Source organism: Maylandia zebra, linkage group LG15, assembly GCF_041146795.1.
Source record: "Maylandia zebra isolate NMK-2024a linkage group LG15, Mzebra_GT3a, whole genome shotgun sequence".
Lineage (NCBI taxonomy): Eukaryota > Metazoa > Chordata > Actinopteri > Cichliformes > Cichlidae > Maylandia > Maylandia zebra.
Window position 1 is genome coordinate 7,805,204 of NC_135181.1, and position 17,734 is coordinate 7,822,937.

Below are 17,734 nucleotides of genomic sequence, written 5' to 3' on the forward strand. Positions count from 1 at the left end.
GGAAGTGCAGCCGAAAGAGGAGATAAATGCTGGGCCGATGCAACAGCCCTTGTTAGGTTAGTGTATTACAAACACAGAAAGAGGAGAGGGCAGCACAGATAGGTGTGGAGATAAAAAGGGAAAGCAATCTCATGGAAAGAGCTGTCTGTGGGGAAGAAAATCACCAGTTATAAGGGGGTAAAAGGGTAGGAATAAAGGATATTAAAACCAAGTTTTTGTTGTGCTGGCAACGAAATGGCACAAAATGAGAGGGTGGCTTTGAAAACAAGACAGAGCGTGGGGAGGCTGGCATACAGAAAAGGCAAAGGGGCAGGCTGGGAGTTCAAATGGAGGCTAGTGTGGTGACTGTTACTTCGAAGAGGTGGGAGGGAAGGGAACAGGATTAAAATTGAGCAGAGCTGATGAGAAAATGTAAAAATTCCGTTTGAAAGAAAGGAGTGTGATAGGACGAGGGTGAGAGACAAAGAAGCATCAAATTGAGTTGGAATATTACAGTGAAGAGTGAAATCTGCCGTTGTGGCAAGGGGGGGGAGAGCACAAAGAGAGAGGGTCGTGTTACAGAAAGACGAGGGGAGGGGATGGAGATGAGGTCGTAATTAAAAAGTGTGAGATTTCAACATCTGAATTGTCTGTGGTTAGCTGGGGAATCTATCTCTGGAGAGCAGGGAGGAGCGGAAAGAACAAGGAGGATCTACACTCACAGTTAGATCAATAGACTTCCCCCTCTCATTGTATCTAATTGCTCAGACTCTGAGTCAAGGTGATTTGGGTTTTGGGTTGAATGTGTGTTTGTGGGGATACTTTTTGCAAATGAAGACATGCAGTTATTTATTCAACAATAAGTAATGTGTGTTGAGATAAGCTGAAGACAACAAGATTGCATTGATTGTGTATCTGTGTTTCTGTGTGCCTGTGGGCACTTGTGCCTTTGTGTAGGAAAGATGCAGCAAGGATGTGTGCGCTGTCTCTAAAAGGTGTAGAAAAGGCAATCATCACCGCAGGACCCAGCAGCATCTGCTATTGATTGGCTAACATCCACAGGTGGCCGAGCATCAATTGGCTGGGCGTATTGCCGGCATATAGCTGGTTGCATATTGATTGGTTGCTTTTCTGGATGGAATTGTATCGATTAGGAGCAGCAGGAAGCCCAAAACCTCAATGTTTTATTGCTGAAGGTCTAATGATTGGATATTAGTAATGACTGACAGCTATTATTTGCTTTTGGATTGGACGGGATATTGTTTTTTCCACGTCCCAATTCAGTTATCTCGGCAACAATTTTTATTGAACGAACATTGCTGCAAACAGGCTTTTTATTTGCCTTCTGCCCAAGTGTCATGGTTAAGAGGTTGGGTTAGTGTGTGTGTGTGTGTGTGTGTGTGTGTGTGTGTGTGTGTGTGTGTGTGTGTGTGTGTGTGTGTATACACAGTTTGGCCCATAAGTATTCAAACAATAATGACTTTTCTAGTTTTGTTTCTGTACACCAACACTATGGATGTTAATTGAGCAAATCCATAAGTGATTGAAGATTTTTAGCTTTAATTCAAGGAGTTTAACACACCTTCATCAATAGAAGCACGGAGGCTTTAAAACAAGGCGAAAACCACTGGTTGCACAGAAGAAGAGGAAATTCGGGACAGAACATCTCAAAGAGCCTGCACAGTCCTGGAACACATTCTTTGGGAGTGTGAAACCAAGATTAGCTTGATTTCATTTCTATAGATGCCCCTAGAGTCTTCTCATCTAACTCACAACATGAAACTATTAAAGTGCTCCATAAATTACATAACATGCTCTCTGTTGACACATTTTATTGCCATTCAAGTTGCGGAGTCAGCAGTCTAAGCAGACACGGGGTACCAATGTGCTCTCCAGCCAGGTGAGAGATGTAATCTCAATAGCGTGTATTGGGATCTCCTCCCAGTAGGACATACCTACTCCAAGTCAGATGCCTGAACCACCTCCACTGGCTCCAGAGTAGCGACCCCTATAACTAACCTATTCAATCTGTTCCTGTGAGAGGGTGGTGTTGCCCCAAAGTATGCATGGCAAATTTTTCATCACTGTTGACAATTATGCTGTTGGTGGTTTATGAACGCGTTTCTTTTGTTAAACAATGGAAGTGCTGATATGCTCTTTATCATGTAAGCTAAAGGCCTGAGACAACAGATCTTGGTACAGCTGGCTGGAAATTCGTTCGTTCTTTCTCCCACGTTGCCAAAACGGCAGCCACTGAGTGTACAGTGCATTGTTTCACACTCGACCGTTTGACCTTTATCAGGTCTTTTATCACAACACCATCTGTGTACTTGTGATACACAGTGTGAACGAATGCATGCACTGAAGATATTATGGAAGTATGAAAGTACCCAATCTGAGGCACAGTAACAGTGTGTTTAATATCTCACTGACAGTGCTCGTTCCTTAAAACGTCCAAGTATAGGAGACGTTAAGAAGTTAGTGAAAGTGTGATGTTGACCACTGATCTTGTCTTTTTTTTTTTTCTTTTTCAATGTACTTTTAAGTAGAATTCATGTAGTCAGCCTCCTCTAGCGTGTTTTTCATTTGGTTTTCTTTCTTTCTTGTCTCAGGTGGACTGCGCCCTGTCGCTGGTGCGTCTTGGGAAGGAGCGGGAAATCCCCGGGCTGGAGCGATTATGCGATGACTTGGTCACCATGGAAACACTTGTGTATGAGACATCATGTGAACTGGGTCTGACTCTTAAAGATTTTCAGCAGCTCAGCGACATTGACAAACTCCGCCTGCTCATGAAAAACGTACGTGACTTAATTTTCCACCTGCTTAACTGCACACTGGGAAAGGTTGACCCCCACCACAGAAACGGTTATACTTTTAGCTGCACAAAATCATGTATGCACAGCAGGTCTGGTAACTGAAAAGCTGGAAGATAAAATACCAATAAAAAGTTTGGACACATTCGGTACGTGTGTCCAAACTTTTTACTGTTTCTAATTGTCTTTGTTTTTATCTTCATTATAATGAATGTCATTCATTTCATAATTTCTTTCTTTTATCCTTTTCAAATGCAAATAATTTCTTTCTTTTTTTTTTCTCAGTTGAAAAACGTTGTTTTCCTCACGCGACGCTGTTAAATTGCGTTTCCCAGCCCGCTTGCTTTGTTTCACAGCCTGTCTGGGTGTTCATTGTCTGAACAAATAGAAAGCTTGCCTCCCATTTCTCTGCCATTACATTTCTTCATACAGTTCCACTTTATAGTTACTTTATTGTCCTTGATTGTTGCTTAAAGAAACATAATTTATGCTAATTGCAACTGGAATAGGCAACAAACAGAAAAATTTAAAAGACTAATTGAACGGCAGCCTCCAAGTAAATTAGTTCCTTTTCATTCCTGAAATCACTCATATTTGATGATACGAGCTTCCTTTCCAACAGCAACATGAGAGCTATGAAAGCTATTCTATATAGCAGGTACTACAGTTACAAGTCCCCTTGGAGTACATAATATGAGCTGTCCTCTAAATTGTAGCTAATAACTGCCAGCTTTAGCCTATGAGGCCCATTGCCAGTAGTATCTGCCACACAGGCAGGCAGCCAGCAAATGTTGTTGACTGCACTAACACATGCTGTTTGACTGGTACTCCCTCTGGACGCTCTGTGTGTGTATGTACATGTGTCTGTGTCTGTGTGTGTGGTTGTGTGTGTTTGAGTGTTTACCAAACTCGCCTAGATTAAATCTCCCTCTTTGCCTGCGTCTGATGTCTTTCTTTATCAGAGAGACAGTACAGCAAAGCAAAAATGTTGCGCGTGGGTGTGCAAGTTTGCATTTAGCATTCAAGTATTTATTTATTTATTTTTTTTCAATCTCATTTTTCCTGCTGATGCTCTCTTATCTGTATATCCTGAGTCAGAGCTGTCGCAAGGTGGGTGCAAGGCCTTGCACGAACTTGACATGCATCTGCTCAAATCACATCGCAGCCCACATACTGCAGCTATTATGGTTCAAGTTCAGGCTTAATTGCATGGCACAATTTCATGTAAATGCGGTTTGAAGTACTTTGCAATTTTCTAACAAACAAATCTGTAACACAGCACCATCGTGCAGACATCCCATCATTCCCAAATTCATTCTGCAGCTTGATAAACACACAGCAGTGTCAGTATTATTGTCTTGGTTAAAAGTTTAAACTTTTGGACTACATTCACTTTTAACCCTTAATTTGCCAGAAGAAGCAAAGACTAGCTTTCTGGGGATATGAGGTGAATCGTGGTTGCAGAAAGCATTCACAAGATAATGCTGTCTGAACATGGACAGGAAAAAAATCAGCCGTGTCAAGATTTTACAATGTACACATTTTGATATCGATTACTACCCAGAAAGACACATTAAGACAAAGTAAAACCACCTTTAGTAGTAGTTGTGTCTCCTGGACCGCTTTACGTAATGATGATACTCAAACTTATACACACACACACACACACACACACACACACACACACACACACACACACACACACACACACACACACGCACACTCATAGTCACAAGCTGAGAACAATACCAACCATGCTGTTGCGGCTTGTAACAAGGAGCACTGCAGCAGATGGTATGACCCCCACAGAGCCTTGATCTCAACATCTTGGATTCAGTCTGGATGCCATAAAGAGACGGAGGCATTCGAGATGGCATAAATCCACTGAAGAACTGTGGCAAGTTCTTCAAGGTGATTAGAACAGTTTACCTGCCAAATCCCTTCAAAAAATAAATAAATAAAATGAGTATGAGTACCTCTTAAAGGCAAAGGGTGGCTGCATCAAATGCTTATTTGATTTTTTTTTCTTTTTACTGAAATCCATATAAAGTTAATTGATCAATAAAAACTGATAATGGCTTTTTATAAAGCATTTTTATAGCGTCATTACTTTTAGTGCCCTAATGCCAAATGCCAAAAAGTCTTCACTGGTACAGCATCACAAAATTGCTGCTCCCAAAGTTGGCTATTGGAGAGGATGCTGTAGGAAATTTATAGGTGATTGGTGCAAAATCTGTCTTTTTCACTGTGGAAATTAGCTCAGCTTGTGCTATGTAACTGCTTGGTGTTTGGATCAGAAACCTGGTGACATGTCAGCAGGCTCTTAAAAGCCAGAAAGGCTTAGCTCAGTGAAATATGTGTGTCTCTGTGTTGGTAGTTTAATCAGTGTGTGATTTAGAGAAAGCTCAGACCCCTTGTTATTTGTGATCAGTGCAGTATTTCCATTATTTCCATGTAGTTCACAATAATTTTTGTGCAACTGACAGATTGGCTTTCTAAATTTAGCCCATAGGAGTATATGCTATATGACTGCAAACAGAAAGGTATATAACTCATTAATAGTCTTTTATATAAAAGAAAACAAATGAATTTAACAACCATTCCACCCAGAGGTTCTCCTTTATTGGAAGAGCTAAGTTCATTTTATTTACATAAACATGTAAATGTAAAGCGCAACAAATGAAGAGCATAAAATCAGTGACTAGAGTTTCTTAGGCTAAAATTCCTACCAGTAGAATACTACTCACTTTAAGTGAATTATCTATTCAACACACTAGGTCACATTATTTTTAGTATCCTGCCTGAATTGCATCTTTAAGTATCTTTAATTTCTTTCTGTTATCAGTCCAGCACCGAGCACTACGTGAAAGACTCCTTCCAGTGGATGGTGCCATTCCTACATCGCTGTGAGGGACAGAAAGAGGGTTCTGCTAAATCTCTGCTCAGAGAATACCTGGTCAGCCTGGCCCAGGAAGACCTCACCCTGCCCCTCATCATTTTCAAGCACTCCAAACCTGATGCAAGTATCCGTATACATACACACACACACAATGCACAAGTGTAGTCGGCGTCACACTTGGGTAACCATAAATGGAGAGACAGGAAAATGAAAGCACATCCACGCAGACATTGCAGCTCTGGCTGTTTGTGTGATGTCAAGGCCGATGTTGTTGCCCCTGCGCTGTAAATGCTGTATTTATGACCCCATAAGGACGCAGCCAAGGACAGGTCTCTGGGCCATTAGAAGCCATGAACCACACACACACAAACACTCCAGAGGAAGAAAATGCTTAAATTGATGCAATGCTTCAGTGTGTAGGTACAAATAAATTACGGGGTCAATCACACATTGATATGCACATACTGACTCTTATTCTTCTCTCCTCCAGTGCCAGCAGAAGATTATTGGGGACCCAGACCAGCTGATGGAGGTCGCTTTGGAGTGCATCTACAGCTGTGAGAGAGACGACCAGCTCAGCCTGTGTTATGAAATCTTGGAGTGTCTGCCACAGAGGGGCTACGGGTCAGACGCACGCATCCACGCACACAAATCGCACACAAATTGCACACACACGATGCCGTGCACGATAACACACAAGTCAATAAGTCAATTGGGCATATTCTGGTAATGACAGAAGTAAGCTTTATACATTAGATAAGCCATGATATAAGGATATTAAAGCAGTCCGGCGCTGCCTCGCCCACAAGAATACATTGCTTCCAAGCAACCCACCTTTTTCCATTCCTTTCACCTTTCCATCTCTCTTAGGACCTATCAATAAACCTAACTACTGCCTTAGGTGCTGCTCCTCTCCCCTTGTAACTTTCTTTCCCTCCTCCTCTTCTCTCTTTTACGCTTAGCTCTGACTCCAAGGAGCCATCAGTTAGCGTAGCTACAGTCTACACAGTATTTCCTACCTGATGGTATTGCTGTCTCTGCCTTTCTCTCCCCCACCTCTTCTGCAGCACATTTTATTTCATATAGCAAGAGAGGCTGTCCTTTAGGTTCCCCATGAGGCTGTGTGGGTATGTAGTGCATTTGAAGGAGACTGAGCGGATAGTGAAGGGCTGAGGATGGGAGGGGGAGGGGGGGGGGGGTCATTAGAGTGTCAAGAGTAGCTGAAATTAATCCTAATGACTTATTCTTGGAAGAATTATCCATCCAGTGTGCACATTATTTGAGAAATTAAATGACCACTTTTGGCGAGCTTTGTTGTTTATTGTTCACTTGCTACAGTATGACAGCCATGATTTTCAGCAATTAGATCTTTTTCCTTTAGCAACTGGCTCACGTAGCTCCAGTTTGATATGCATTGCTGTGAGTGGCATGTATTTATTTCCCCTAAATAATGCCACAGTGGGGATAACTGTACTGAAACAAGTCACTGTTATGGGCAACAAGCAATGTTTGGTTGGGGACATGATTTCAGCCGCAGTGCAGCCTTCCACTAAACTGAGCAAGTGTAACGCAGACAGATAAGCGTGTCGGTTTTACATTTTAAAGTTGTGAATTAAAGATACATTTTTTTTAGCACATGTCATGGTGAGTTATCGATCATCAATCTGTCCATTTACAATTCACAAGAATTGTCACTGATGAGCTACTACATCATTGATGTTCTGGTTTCCACTTTTCCTTATCATAATATTCCATAATATTATTAATGTAGACTAATCTAAGCTATTTGCTGGGTTACTTTATTTAAATCACAAAAATGTATTTTCCCTCCTTAAAAAAACATGAACATAAACCTTTTTTATGATCTTATTAGCATTTCTAAGCAATCAGCAACAAACAAATTGTTGGATCTGTTTTTACCTTAATGGCACACTAGCTAATCCTGAAAAGCTACTCAATAATGTATACATTGCTAGCACCCGTATTAATATTACTTCTTTTACTATCAGTGAAGTTTACATCGATAAATGTAGCTATTTTATTGATTATCCAAATATGAGCACTGCTATTACTTTACACTGTATTTAGCTAGCTATTTGTTTTCAAAGATATACCCATGATCCATTTAAATGTGAAAAAGCTTCTCGTTGACAAATTGTTAGCAGACTTATTATAGTTTTGTATCCTCTAATGACATTTTATTTATTTATTTTCTTTGTTTTGTTTTTAGTTTAGTTTTTATTAGATTCAGTGTTAATTTTAGCCTTTTTAATTCTTCTTCTTATTGTTATTATATGTAGGGATATGAAAGAGGCAACACTTATAGAAATCAGTGCAGTTATTACAATAAAAACACAGAACCGTTTGAATGCTGTTGACTCACAGTCTTGTAAACATCCAGTCTCAATAAACATGCCCATCCATGCCTCATCAGGCATATTTTAATTTAATTGAATAGAGTTTTCCAAGTTTGCAAAATTGTTTTATTTAGTTAATTCCCCCCCCCCCCCAAAGAGTTTATTTCCTTTATTTCTTTTTAAAAGTACCAAGAAAGTACCAAGTAGTTGATCTTTACAAAAAGAGCACAATGACAAACTTTTTTTTTTTCTCATGGCGCAAAGTAAAAAGAGGAGAATATTTAAATAGGATGCAGAAAACTGATTTCCTTATGTTTGCGACACGTGGTTTACTGCTAGTTGCATTGATTTTTAATGCCGCTTGATATTAAAATGAAGGAACTGACTACAGCTGTTTCTAGAAACAACCACAACTTTTATAGATCACCCCCAGTATATTTTACTGTATATTGTACAAGTTACCCTCTTTATGTCTCTCATTTAATATTTAATTGCTTTATAATATATAATAAATTGCAAGTTTTAATGAACACTCCATTAAAAAAAATCGCTTTATGGTGAGCATAATACCCATATATGCATTTCAGACTAAACATTTCCTTTCTGCTAGACAGGCCAGCTTTCTGCAGTGTTTGGTTTAGGAGTGCTGCAAGGTGCTATACTGTATATGCAATGCTTTCAATTTAGCATTTCTCTCAGGAGTGATGTGTCTGACTTACTAAGCTGAAAATTGCTACCCCGGCCAAGAATATTACAGATTTCTGCAAGCTAGGAGAGAAACCATGACTTAGTAGTTTCAACCCAATTTTCTGATATTTCTTGTGAGACAGCTTAATTAGGTCTAAATCTGCTCAGAAGAATGTAACGTGCGTTCACCCTTAGAGAGTGGGAAATCCAAAAATGGACAAGGGATTAGACAGTGATTGAGGAGAGGGAAAAAATAGAATGAGGGAGAAATGGGTATTAAAAAGAGGAAGAGCTGGAGGTGGAGATGCACAGACAGTCAGAGATGGGGGTGAAAAAGCAGAGAAATGGAAAGGTCAGATTTTTTTATTTTTAAATGAACAAATAAATAAATAGATACATTTAAAAAAAAACCCAAAAAACTCACTCGCTCACTGACATACATTCACAGTCACTGATGCTCATAAACAGAAGGTTGTTTCATCAGGGTCAGTACTCTAGTGGGGCGCAGGCCAGCCTGACCCAAAATCCTTTGCCTCAAGGCAAAGCATCATGGGGTTTTATTTTTAGTGGAAAATCAGTACAGCCTCACTGGTTGACCACATACGCACACATTTACGGTACAGTGTAGAAACTGTACTGCCATAAATACGCACACAGGCATGCGCTTGGGGATTAGGCGTACACTTTATGATGCAAATCTTTTTCCTACTTTGCGTTCTACTTTATTTATTCCAATTTAATTTTAGTAACACAGACTTACAGAGAAGTAACAACTCTTTTTGTGTGTTTTATTGTTCTACAGGCCACAGACAGACATCACTCCATCACTCCATGATCAGGTGGACAAACTTGAGAAGCACCTGAGGTAAAGTAATACAGTCTGTCAGCTTTCACTTCCTCCTCTCTCTTGTTGTCTTCTGTCAGCACAAACAGTTGGATTTACAAATCAGAGCTGGTTCCAGACTTTGAGGTATGAGGATTTGCTGCTTTTTCTTTTCCTGTAATAGACTCGATTTAACATTGTGTGTTTTGATCTTACTTTAAAAAAAAACAAAAAACTTAAGTATTCACACTCCAATGTTTCTTGTCTGTATTTATTGGCAGGGCACATAAATTGTTGGGAGGAACAGCCCTTTAGTTTTTGTGATTATTGCTGCAATGCTTTGGAAACGTTCAATGTGTAGAAATGCTTATTGCTTCCCTCCCTTTATATGTGCCTGATTGGATGGGGGTGGTGGGTGGGTACACATACAACTTGCGCACATGCTCAGTATCAAGAGTCCGGTGTGTGTCCCATGGCACAAGCTCAGGCAATTTCTCTGTTACAGGTTTAAATCGGCCATGTGCCTCTGTCTCTCTTTCTCATCCACCCTGCTCCTCAGGGTGAACTTGCAAACACAAAGCACTGATGAGGAGGAAGGATGAAGGTGGGGATTGGGGGAGGGAAGGAGGGCAGGAGCCTGAAGGAAATGGGAATGTGGATGATGATGAAGAGGAGGAGGAGGAAGCAGCAACAGGAAGCAGCGTTAAGGCTTAGTGTGTCCTTTCACATACAAGTTTACTCACATATTTGCACACAGACATAGGCAGCTATGCACAAACACACGCCGGGGTGGGAGGTGGGGGTAGTGTGTTCGTGTACGTTTGTGTTGAAGCGCAGTGACTCACACGCTCGTATCCAGATGAATCAGGCAGTAAATGCAAAGTGTCTTCTTACCGAGCGCCTCCAGAATGAAAGCCGTTTTCAGCTGCTGCCACTTGCTGGTGCATTAATATGTGCATAGGAACATGCAGACCCCCCCTCCTCCGACACACACACACACACACACACACACACACACACATGGACACTTCACACTTGAGCAAACATGCACACACAAACACAGTTGTAAATATCAGGGCTTTGTTGTATGTCTTACACTCACACATATAGCTACACACACACACACAGAGGCACCTGTTTACTATGGTAATGAGTTGCAGCAGAGAGTGAACATCTGTAGCAGCACGACCCTGTTGAGGCTGGTGGTGCCATGCTAATCCCTCACCGACACACATGCACACACGCTTTCACTGTTTCTCTGTCCCTTGGTCATATAAGACTGCATGCATTCACGTGCTCCTAGGTGCTGTCACTTTGACGTGTAGTTTATCACGCTGCTCTTCAGTCTTGCTCTACGTTTGCTCCATCTGCACCGCGACTCGCAAATGACTTTCTGCTGCCAAAATAATAAACAGCTTAGAGTTTAAGTGTCTTCTGTCTCTCTCCCTTGGATCGCTCACAGGTATCATTTTGCCATGTTTTTGTCTTGCTTGGCGTTTCCAACTGTGACGCTTACTGATGCCAGTCATCCTGTCTTTGTGTTTTTTTGTTTTTCCTGAATTAATGTTTTGAAAAATGTAACTTTTGTTTTTTCGTTGTGGTTTCATTGTGTGATTTTCCTAATCTTAGTTTGTGTGATCATATTAGTGGTTTCCCCCTTAATGACAACAGTGATTACATGTTATATTTGTCCATCTATTCCAATGCCTAACAGTGTGGTTGAGGTTCTGGAGAAACATGGTCTACAGAAGCCCATCTCGTATGTGAAAAACAGCCAGAACAATGACGAGGAAGCCCACCAGCTAATGGTCAAACTGTGTCGTCACACCGGCCGCAAGTATGAGCTTTGAAAAGTACACATGTATGAATAGACACATAGAAATAAATGCCACAAACATGCTGAACGTTTGTGTGTGTCCAGAAACCCTCCAGTGAGTGAGAATATGTGGAGAGTTCTACTACAGGACCTGCTGGATATGCAGCAGAACGTTTACACTTGCCTAAAACCAGAGACGTGCCATCAGGTAAAACACTTCAGCAATATTGGGAAGATTTGTGTTGGCAAGGTGCATCCAGTATTCACTCTGATTTTAATTGGGATTCTAATTTTAGCTAGAGACAGGTGGATCTCACTGAGGAACCAAAGACACTTTTTATATTTATTTATTTCACTCCAGTTGAGTTCATAATTTTCAAAACTGACATCAGGCTGTACTGTGGAAAACTTGAAATTAGCTAGCTAGTGTGATCACGATCTCATAACAAAAAGTTTTATTGTGGGTTTTGTAAACTTTTTGGCAAAGAATATTCACTTCAGCTGGCTAATGGGATGAACGCTTGTTTAGAGCAGTTCCTCATTAGCGTTATCTTGTTGTCCATTATTTATATACAGTTTTATTCAAAACACGCATTATCCATAGGTTGTTAGGACTTGTACTAACATTAAACGTGTAATTAAATGTGTTCATGTGCCTGCATTTTCATTTTGTGCCTTCGGTGACACTGTGGTCTATAATTCACACATTAAGCTGCATGTTACCGCTCTCAGGGAGAGTTCAGATAAAATACTAGAGTGCTACAATGTTACAACTTTTGTTCGGTTAAACGCTGCCTCTCCCTGCATAATATCTCTCCTCCTCCCTGACCGCTGCAGGTTTTTGTCGAGTCCCTGCTGTGCTCCAGCCGAGTGGAGAACATACGCCTGGCAGGACAGCTCATGCACTGCTCCAAGGTACATTAAATAAGACGCTCCTTCGCAGAATTACACTCCAGCTTCACCCTGGGTTGTCCGAATATTAAACTGCTTATTAATTAAATTAATTAATTTCGCTGTCTCACTAATCCCCACATTTCGTATTAATGTTTCCAGGTCAGTCAGGATGTTCCTGTCAGCTTGTCTTTTCGGGGTAAAGGTTATGCTCTGAAGGTGGCCTATGACAACAGCGTGGAATTAGTGCTGGCTGCTGCCAGGGAGTACTTCAACTCATCCAAATTGCTAACAGACCCCTGCATGGGGCTGGCCAGGTGAGCAGGAAAAGAGAGAGTATTTCCTTTCCCCAGTTCTTTATCTTTAAGGTATTAAGGTAAATTAATTTCAAAACTTGTACAGTAACTACCAAAAAGAAGAAGTGTTTATTTGACACAATGTTTGCTTCTGTGTAGGTAGGTGAATGTTATTGCACTTCTATGGCACTTATGACCAGGAACAAAATAATGGTGTCTCATTATAATTTTTCACCTACTACATGAACTGTATACACAGTGCCATGAGTTTTTGTCCCCTAATGATTTCTTAGGTTTTAGCTTGTCACTCTTGCATGCTTTGGATCCTCAAACAAGTAAAATTAGACAAATATAACTCGAGTAAATAGAAGATGCATTTAAATGATGATTTCATGTGTAGGGAAAAAAGATATACGAAAACAACCAGTTATTATTTTTATGGGGAAATTAGCATTTTCTCAATTAATAAATAATTCAAATTATCCTTTAAAAAAAACAGTTTTTATTTAAACAGGCTATATTTCTCCAATATTAAAACTGATTGATGATCTCAAACGTTTAAGTGCAAAAACCTAATAAATTAGCAAGGGCCCAATACTTTTTACAGCAGTGTATGTAAGTGCATGTGTGTGTGTTGCTGGCCTCTGATCTCAGAGGGGGGCCGGTGGGTGTCTAACCTTGCCGTCTGTTCCTAGTGGGGAATTGGGACAGTAATTGGGTCGTCATTCATTTATAGGAACTAATACAAAGACCCCCCTCCACACGTTTGGACAGCACCATCAATTGTAACACTTCCACTGTGTGTGCATGTAAATCTGTGCACGTGTGCGTTATTTGGGTGAGGGTGTTGGATAAAACATGGTGTGTTAAATGTCTGTGGTGCTTTGAAATTAATAGTCCACACATACTGGCTGCCCACCAACTAATGGACAGACTGTGTCCTTTAGATTAAAATAACTGTTCCACAGACACACATTTTACCCTGTGTGCTAAATAAGACACGCACTAGGACAGTTAAACAAACTACACCTGACTTTGCCCTAAACAAGTGTGGTCAGTAGCAACGGGCAGAAGGACAAAGAGACTCGACTTAAAATAACATGGGGATCCCCTGAAACCGATAAAAATCTTTGCATCATAATTTTCTGGGAATAAACACACAGAAAGATAAAGAAAGAAAAGAACAAACATGATAAAACAGATTAGTACATGAATGAATTTACATATATATAAAATAAATATTTGTAATTGTGCAAAATATAAAAAAGGGTATCCTTTGCAGTGATAAAACAACAAAGAAATTTAGCTGCTAGCATTGGCAGAGCAACGAGCAGTTTAGAAGGGCACAGTCACCATGGTAACTTGAGCCGATCAGGGTGCAGACGGCTAAGTGATGCAGTTTTTCGGACAACTTTTACGAAGGAGACCCCGAGTCTATAGACTGAATTAGTTTTTTGTTTTTAAAATCTTCTTTATTTCAGTTTTATTTATATATATTTTATTTATATAGCACTAAACCACAGCGATAGCCACCTCAGAGTGCTTTATATTTGTAAGGTAAAGACTCAAGAATAATTGAGAGAAAACCCCAACAATCAGACAGCCCCTTATAAGCAAGCACTTGGCGAAAGTGGGGAGGAAAAACTCACTTTTAACGCAAAGAGACGGGGAAGGTCAGGGTGAAGGGAGGGAGACAGGACAAAGTAGTGTGGAAGAATAATATTAACTATTGATTAAACAGAGAATGGTGTCTGAACACACAGGGACTGTAAAAAGGTGAATGAATTGGATATTACGTAATTGCAGGAAAGACGTCCTACATATTTGTTTAATATGTACATTGAAAGGCATATCCATCCAGAGTAAATATCTGGTTAGACACCATGTTAGGGCTGAGTACAATATTTCCACTAAGTGACCATCATAGTGACCCGAATGCTTTTTAGCATTAATATTTGCTGTTGAGGCTGCGTAATCTAAATACAAAGTAAGTGAAACATTACTTAACACTAACCTGCCACATTTAAAACTGGTTTGATCTAAATTTGATCAGTATGGTCGGTCAGCTTCGCTTGAGGTAAACACTTTTTGATCTTCTTCAAAAGAAATGTGAGCCTTCATGAGCAGGACTCACTGTGGTCATCTGAGGGTATCCCTGCTCCTTTTTTTGCAGGGCTTATGAAAGTTATTCAGCTGTTATTAGCTGGCTTAATTTGGAAAAAAAAAATCATCCTTTACTCAGAGTGCTTTTAATGCCTTTGAACACTGTTTACTTTTTATTACTATCATTTTCTGTTTCCTTACAAGGACTTTGATGACATTTCTAATATGTGCCTCACAGCAAGAAGATTAGGGCTTGAATCCAGCAGCCGGCTGGAGCTTTTTATCTGTGAGGGACGCGTTCTCCGGTGTCATTGAGGGTTCTCTCCAGATACTCCCATGGTCCAAAGACATGTGCATTAGGTTAATTTGTGATTCCAGATTGTCCATAGGTGTGAATGTGAGTGTAAAGGGCTCTGTGACAGACCGGCATCTTGTCCTGCTAAGCAGCAGAAAATGCATGGACAGACTAAAAAGAAAAACAAGTGTTAGTGTTGGGTGTTAAAAGTAAAGAAATCCTTTATTTTGGAAAGGATTTCTTGCTTCTTTTGCTTTTTTTAGCCCGTATATTACCAGCTTCAACGGTCTGAGCAGTTACCATACTGCTTTTGTCTTTTAAAAGTGAAAGCTTTTTCCTTATCATCCACTAATTATATTAGTTTAGCATTTTTGAAAGATTCTCTTTAATATTTCCATTTCCTGTGTATTTTTGCTTCCCATCTCCTGTTTAATAAATGTGTTTATTTTTCTATGTTGTTCTTTTTCCCAATCTGCTTATAAACTGCTTCCTGTAACACATTAAGTGTTACTTCTTCGTTGTCATTGTTCCAGAGGTAACTTCTAATAGCTTGTTGAATTTTTTCCCTAAATCTTATATCCTCTAATTAGGATTTCTTTAATCTCCATAAATCATTACATCTCCTTGTTTTCATATTACTGGAGCATGATCCTTAAGTCGTACTACTTAAATAAGCTTAATTTAATGGAGTTATGTTGCAATTTTTGTGAAAACATGCAGCTCAAAATGCTTCATATTGCAAAAATAAAACAACACAAAGAAGAAGGTGTATTTGTATGATCCCACAACTGTTATCATGACTGTGCCAAGAAGGACTGGCTGTGAAAAGAAATAAATGAGGAATGGCAGTTGAAACCTGTCACGTTATAGTCTGCATACATCAAAGTTTGATGATGTATCAAAGTTTATTAAATGGGAAGACACTTTTGTGTTTTGTCGTTGTATGTTCCTTACTTTTTACCTCATCAGCCTTTTATGGCTGATGAGGTATTGTTGTCATCCTGCCGGGCGGGCGGACAGCGTGGACACCCGAGTTTTTAAATTGGATAACTCGAGACCAATGCGACACAGGACTTTGAAATTCTACTCCATCTACTAAAAATCTCAAACCATTTTGAGTCCCGGTAACCTTGACATCAAGGTCAGATGAAGATGTATTTTCTGAAAAATCTTGTGAATGTGATAAATGAAGAATGTAGTCACCTGGGTTTTTTTTTTTTTTTTTTAAATTGATGGCATACGTTTAGCTACTAAAAAACTGAAACAAGTTTGAATCTCAGTGATCTTGAACTCAGGGTCGAGGTTAGAGGTCAACTTTTCTGAAAATCAATTAGAATTTTCAAATGTATACCATGGGTGCATCTAGGCTAGTGGATCTAATGTATCTAGGTAAAACTGTACTGGTGGCTGCCAGTGTTTTCTCCTGTAGCTCAGGAGCAGGTCATCTACTAATTGGGAGATTGGTGGCTGCTGGAGTCTGAATGCCATATATGTTAGATAGAAATCACCTATGCAGAAAAAAGGCGTAGCAAAAATGCTTGTGTGAGTAGATGTGAATGTATGAATGGTATGGATGTATAAAGCACTTTTAATGGTTGCTACTCATGCTGAGTAGAAAAGCGCTGTATAGGAGCCAGTCCATTCACCATTTACCTTCTCTTTCCCCTCAACCCTTAAGCGGGGATTGCTGCCTCTCCATGAGCCTGGCTCTGCTGGTTCTGCTGGAAGCCTCTTCCTGTTAAAAGGAAGTTCTGCCTTCACCAAGTGCTGCTGATAGGAAATTGCCTGATTGTCTCTTTAAGATTGTGGGGTCTTTACCCTACAATTCGTAGGGTCTTGATAGGACTTGATGCTTAAGTTGTTAAAACATCTTAGTGAGGAAAAAGAAAGGAGGGAAATAAGGCAGATGTAGGCCCAGCAGGGATGATTTTGATCCTTTTTGTTGCTGGTTGTTTCTGTCGTACGTGTGAAAGCTCCTCTCACAAGTCCTCGTGTGAGTAGGAAAGAACCTGAGTGTATATGACACAGAAATGTTGGAAGATAAATGGGGAAAAAAACCAGGATGTCAGTACACTTCTGTTTGATGTTCTGGTGCAAATGAAGGGCAAGGTCTGTGCTGCTGTGCTCCATTGATAACTTCTTTGCAAACTTGTGTTCTCGTGTGTCTGTTTAGCACAGAGTAGTTAATCTGGAAATCACAGTGTACATGCTGCAAAGCACATCATGACTCTTGAAAGCGAAATAGAAAATTTTTTTTTTTCCACTGATGTCTTTTCTAAGGCTGTGTCAATACACAAACACACTCACACACGCTCGCCTGGAGATACTTCACAGCACGAGTACATAATCAGTATGCCCTCTTTCTGTCTCTCATTCGCCCATCCACAGCCCTTTCCTCTGCTCTCATCCATGCCAGGACAAACCTCTTGTTCCTGGCAAGAACAGCAGCCATGCTCAAAGAGTGGGGAGCTGCGTGTGGAGTGCTTTCCAGAGTGTGTGTGTGTGCGCGCGTGTGTGTGTGTACTCTACTCAACAGTTTTGAGTCAGTGTGTTTTTAAGAAGTAGAGGTTGCATTTCTCATTACACTTACAAGGATTATGAGACATTTCTGTCAGTTGTCTTTGTTTACCCACCACGAGAGTAAAACACTCTTGAGCGAACACACATCCCAAGGACAAGTTCCCTCGTCTCCGCTCAACTGGTGCTGACGTCAGAACTCTTAAGCTGCAATTTTATCTGGGATTTGTGCTATTTGCAAATTAATCATTTTGCTTT

General features: G+C 40.2%; 1 protein-coding gene across 2 annotated transcripts in view; it reads left to right on the plus strand.

Annotated features, from left to right (window-relative positions):
* nbas (NBAS subunit of NRZ tethering complex) overlaps positions 1 to 17,734 on the plus strand; it is a 176,526-nt gene that overhangs the window by 43,694 nt on the left and 115,098 nt on the right. For both annotated transcript variants that reach the window (XR_013093106.1, XM_004541960.6), the window contains exons 24-31: positions 2,592 to 2,777; positions 5,638 to 5,811; positions 6,182 to 6,315; positions 9,538 to 9,600; positions 11,273 to 11,395; positions 11,480 to 11,582; positions 12,212 to 12,289; positions 12,428 to 12,582. Coding sequence is in view for 1 of the 2 variants with exons in the window: in XM_004541960.6 (XP_004542017.3) it covers positions 2,592 to 2,777; positions 5,638 to 5,811; positions 6,182 to 6,315; positions 9,538 to 9,600; positions 11,273 to 11,395; positions 11,480 to 11,582; positions 12,212 to 12,289; positions 12,428 to 12,582 (1,016 nt within the window). In the remaining variant the exon portion in view is untranslated. The remainder of the gene's footprint in view (positions 1 to 2,591; positions 2,778 to 5,637; positions 5,812 to 6,181; positions 6,316 to 9,537; positions 9,601 to 11,272; positions 11,396 to 11,479; positions 11,583 to 12,211; positions 12,290 to 12,427; positions 12,583 to 17,734) is intronic.